Raw genomic sequence first — 4,030 nt, 5'->3', positions numbered from 1 at the left:
TTTCTTGTACATTTTTTTTTTTTTTTTTTTTTTTTTTTTTTTTTTTTTTTTTTTTAATGAGATTGTGCCACATGTCCACCTGTTTTTAACCCCGGTCACTGAACCTGTTCGTATAGCGTGATTAGTTCAAGTTAGCACATACATTACTATAGGACTAACATTTTCCATATTATTAGTTTTAAACTACGAAAATTTCCTTTCATTTCTATTATAGATTTTATGGATAAATAGGGGTATAATTTTTCGATTACATAGAGTATTGAACTGATTATTATATTATTCAGATATTGAAATTTCTGTCTCCAAATTCTCTTTTCTTTTTCATACTTCTTTCCCGTTCTGCATCACTTTGGCTCCTCCTAAATGAACTAACCTTATTACCTAGTAACTAAAGTACAAGGATAGCATAGACGATATGCTGGATTACATAATAATGCATGAAAGTATGAAATGAAGCTACAATAAAAACATGAAATCATTCAACTGCGAACTACCAAGTGTTAGACTTGCACTTGAAGGCAGAAGGCTTCCTTTGGGGAGTGAAAGTCCATAAAATTTTGAATAAGTATAGGTTTTGCTTTTGTCCACTGAAGGGTACGTAATATTTTTTCAAATAGTTTAAACCAAGAAAGGGAAAGAAATAGATTAAGTTTTGATTTTACCAAGTGCAATGGTTCCCCAGTCCTTATTCGTGCATTTGGACGAGCAAGCTTAGATTCAAATGGAGTTCTTGGCCGTACTTCCTGAATTTCTTCCCACTCCTCACGAGTGAGCATCCTAACAGTTCCCTGACCAGCAGGGGCATTCTTTATTTTCCGCTCAATCATCTCCTGAGACTTGGACTCATCAAGCTGCCAGCATGCAAGATTATTACCATCAGTTGCAAATCACAACTTCCTTAACATAAAACACAGCAAAAGTAATGAAAATGAAAAATAGAAGGAGAAGGATTGTTATTATATAATATGGGTGTAACGGCCAGATCAAAGATAACTCCTGACCATAGACCAAAGAGAGAGCTCAAATTTTAATTCTTCTGGAAGACAAACTGAGTGTTTTCCAACCAAATCCTTTAAAGTTAGCAAATAGTATGGACACTTCCATCATCAACAGCTCAAATGGCGGTCTTTTTTAGAGCAAACTAAATTTCCAAAATCTAAAGGAATGATACTTTTAGGAGAGCATGAATATTAAGAAAAACAATCTAATTGTCAAACCATTTGTTAAGAAAAAGGAATTTGTAAAATTGATTACGCTATTTTAAAGCAAGTTCAAGTGATGTGATAGTACCATCATCAGGAGCTTTGCAAAGAGTGCAACTCCCACTGCAGTTAGTATCATCGGCATAGTTGCTGTATCAAGGTAAGTTCCTGGTTCAGGAACTTCCACAAAAAGTTGATTTTTTCTAGGGCTCTTGCTTTTCCTCTTCTTCTCTAATGAAGAAATTTTTCTCTTCAATGTGTCACTAGGACCATCCCGGGATACTGTATGCAGTTGTCTAAAAATTTGCAACAATGTCCGGCAAAAAAATTGCATGTTTACCAACAAGGTGGCAAAAGTTGCAAAAGATGTTACTGAAATAATCTGTTTAAAGTTCAGTTTCTTCTACTCTGTCTAAAATGTTACAGAAATAATCAGTGGCAAAAAAACACGAACAATAAGAAAAATTGCAGAATACATTACTGAGCCGAAGATATTTGAATCGTCAATGAGTTTAAAAGCATACTTCTAGAAGAACAACAACTACTCATCAATTTGGCAGCCATGTAGAACAACATTTGCAAATACAAGATACATGTGAGGACATGTATGTGCATGTATTGATCTGCACAATTCACTCATGTAATTTCTTTCATCTCAACTATAACAACACAAAGACAAGTACTAAAATCTTTATTCACAATTGAGAAAACAAAATTGGATAAATATATGTATTATTGCAATGTGACAGTGCTACTGATGCAAAAAAACAAATATATACACTTTTTGTCTCCTCAAGCCAAGTCTTTGCCGTCTCTCTCAATCCAGTTTATCAACTCAATATATTACTAACCACTTCATTCACCCTAAACATCAACCCTAACATAAATGAGTAGTTGGATTTTCATGGTAGAAAAAGAGATATGGCTCTTTTCTTTTGTTTGCTCTCAATGAGTTCCATAAATATACAAAGCAATAAATAATTGTAGAAAAATGCACTGTGAAAAGCTTATTCAATACAATTAAAATTTATCATCTAGTGTCCTAATGGCCTATGATAAGTGGGGTAAAAGAAAATGTAGTTGCACCAAAAGCACGCATACGTCCAATGAAAGAATACTTTTCAGGCACACCAAAATAAGCTGTTCCATATAACATTTTTCAACTTTGTATTAACTATAAAAAGAAACTATTCTTTTTTGTACTTGAAACCCAAGAGTTGGAGGCAAAAAATACCGAAGCATTTCATCAAACAGCTAGTCTACGAAAAAGCAATTTTACAAGGTGAGTATCGCCTTGCACAAAATAGCTAGAATTGCAAAAGAGGTGATGCCACCTACAGTTTCAATGATAAGAAACTTTGCACAATTCCTCGTATTAAAGTTTAATTCTGAAGATTCAAAGCTATGATAATGTTGGAAATTTTACGATGGTTTTGAGCTACAAACTTCGAATTTTTTCAATCAAGCTTTAATACAGCAAATTGATAATCATAATAGCTTCTACAAGTCATATAGAACATGTTTTAGTGAAATTTCGACCAGAAGATGAGATATAAGAATAGATCACATAAAAATAAAACTTGAAAAACGTAAAATAATACTAACAAAACTATTATTCTAAACATGAAATTGTATTTTTGCAATTTCACATAATTTTCTATGTACATTAAATCATACAAATATTAAAAATTAAAATCAAAACCATGAAATAAAACTCACGCAATTAGCAATCTCATCAGATTTGATTTGTTTCATTACCTTTCCAAAGTGAGATCGAAGAACCGTAATAGAAAAGAATCGAAGAACCGTAATAGAAAAGAACGATCCATAATGAAAAGCCAAATGCAGAGATTCCAAAAATTCTCACAAAAATTTCACAAAGCCAAGCCTTACAATGTGCGCATAAAAACACTCCTCATATTTTTCTTCTTCCTTTTCCACACCGTCAAACTCAGAAATGTAGATTTCAGATAGATACAATAGAGAGGAGCTGGAGTCCTGTCCGTGGGCACTTCCAGAACCAAGGGAATTGAGGGGGTAATTTTTAGTTTGGCTTAGTCAAAATTGCAATTTTTCACTTTAACCAAAAAATATTTGTCTATAATCAAAATGGCATTTTCTTGAGTAAAAGACAAAAATACCCTTAAGTAGTTTATACAATTACAAAAATAGAATTTTGTTTCAAAAGACAAAAATACCCTTAAGTTACAAATTAAAAAATCAAACACTTTTCACTTTATATTTAATTATTTATTTTAAACAATTACCCAAATTAAAAAAATTAATATTAAATTTACTTTCTTGTTTAAATATTTCATTAATTAATTATCTTAATCGGTTATATATATTATTTATTTAATATTTAATTTCTTTATTTAATTATTTATTTAATCACTTGCTTAAAAAATTAATATTTAATTTGATTTCTCATTTAGATATTTTATTAATTTATTATCTTAATTGATTATGTATATTTAATAAATTATTTAATTATTTATTTTAAACACTTATTCAAATAAAAAATTAATATTTAATTTTGGTTTCTCTTTTAAATATTTCATTAATTAATTATCTTAATTGACCCTTACTTAATTATTTATTTTAAATACCTACTCAAATAAAAAAATTAATATTTAATTTGGTTTCTCGTTTAAATATTTCTCTATTAATTATCTTAATTGATTATGTATATTGTTTATTTAATATTTAATTACTTTATTCAACTGATCACTTATTTAAATAAAAAATTTATTTTAATGTCTTATTTAAATATTTCTTTAATTAATTGTCTTAATTAGTTATGTATGTTATTTATTTATTGTTTAATT

The 4,030-nt window shown here is 29.5% G+C and overlaps 1 protein-coding gene across 3 annotated transcripts; it reads right to left on the bottom strand.

Annotated features, from left to right (window-relative positions):
* Positions 1-95: 95 nt before the first annotated feature.
* LOC111370474 lies at positions 96-3,215 on the bottom strand. 3 transcript variants are annotated; one of them, XM_022992186.1, is made up of 3 exons: positions 2,961-3,215; positions 1,291-1,498; positions 96-851 (listed from the first exon to the last, which is right to left on the bottom strand). In XM_022992186.1, the coding sequence occupies exons 1-3, from the start codon at positions 3,029-3,031 to the stop codon at positions 501-503; spliced, it is 630 nt and encodes a 209-aa protein (XP_022847954.1). In that variant the 5' UTR covers positions 3,032-3,215; the 3' UTR covers positions 96-500. The 3 variants fall into 3 exon arrangements, with proteins under 3 accessions (XP_022847954.1, XP_022847956.1, XP_022847955.1); XM_022992188.1 differs by having other exon boundaries at positions 212-851; positions 1,291-1,584; positions 2,961-3,212; XM_022992187.1 differs by having other exon boundaries at positions 213-851; positions 1,291-1,614; positions 2,961-3,212.
* Positions 3,216-4,030: the final 815 nt, after the last annotated feature.

The sequence above is a fragment of the Olea europaea genome, chromosome 21, assembly GCF_002742605.1.
Source record: "Olea europaea var. sylvestris chromosome 21, O_europaea_v1, whole genome shotgun sequence".
NCBI classification, from domain to species: domain Eukaryota; kingdom Viridiplantae; phylum Streptophyta; class Magnoliopsida; order Lamiales; family Oleaceae; genus Olea; species Olea europaea.
Note: the sequence above shows the minus strand (reverse complement) of the source record. Positions and strands in the feature narration are given on the sequence as shown.

What these genes read in the sequence shown, in the direction of transcription:
- LOC111370474 (XM_022992186.1), bottom strand. Translation starts at nt 3,031, where the DNA reads ATGGATCGTTCTTTTCTATTACGGTTCTTCGATTCTTTTCTATTACGG. An exon ending in TTCGATCTCACTTTGGAAAG is followed by an intron (nt 1,499 to 2,960) that starts GTAATGAAACAA and finishes GCAAATTTTTAG; the next exon opens with ACAACTGCATACAGTATCCC. An exon ending in TTGCAAAGCTCCTGATGATG is followed by an intron (nt 852 to 1,290) that starts GTACTATCACAT and finishes GCATGCTGGCAG; the next exon opens with CTTGATGAGTCCAAGTCTCA.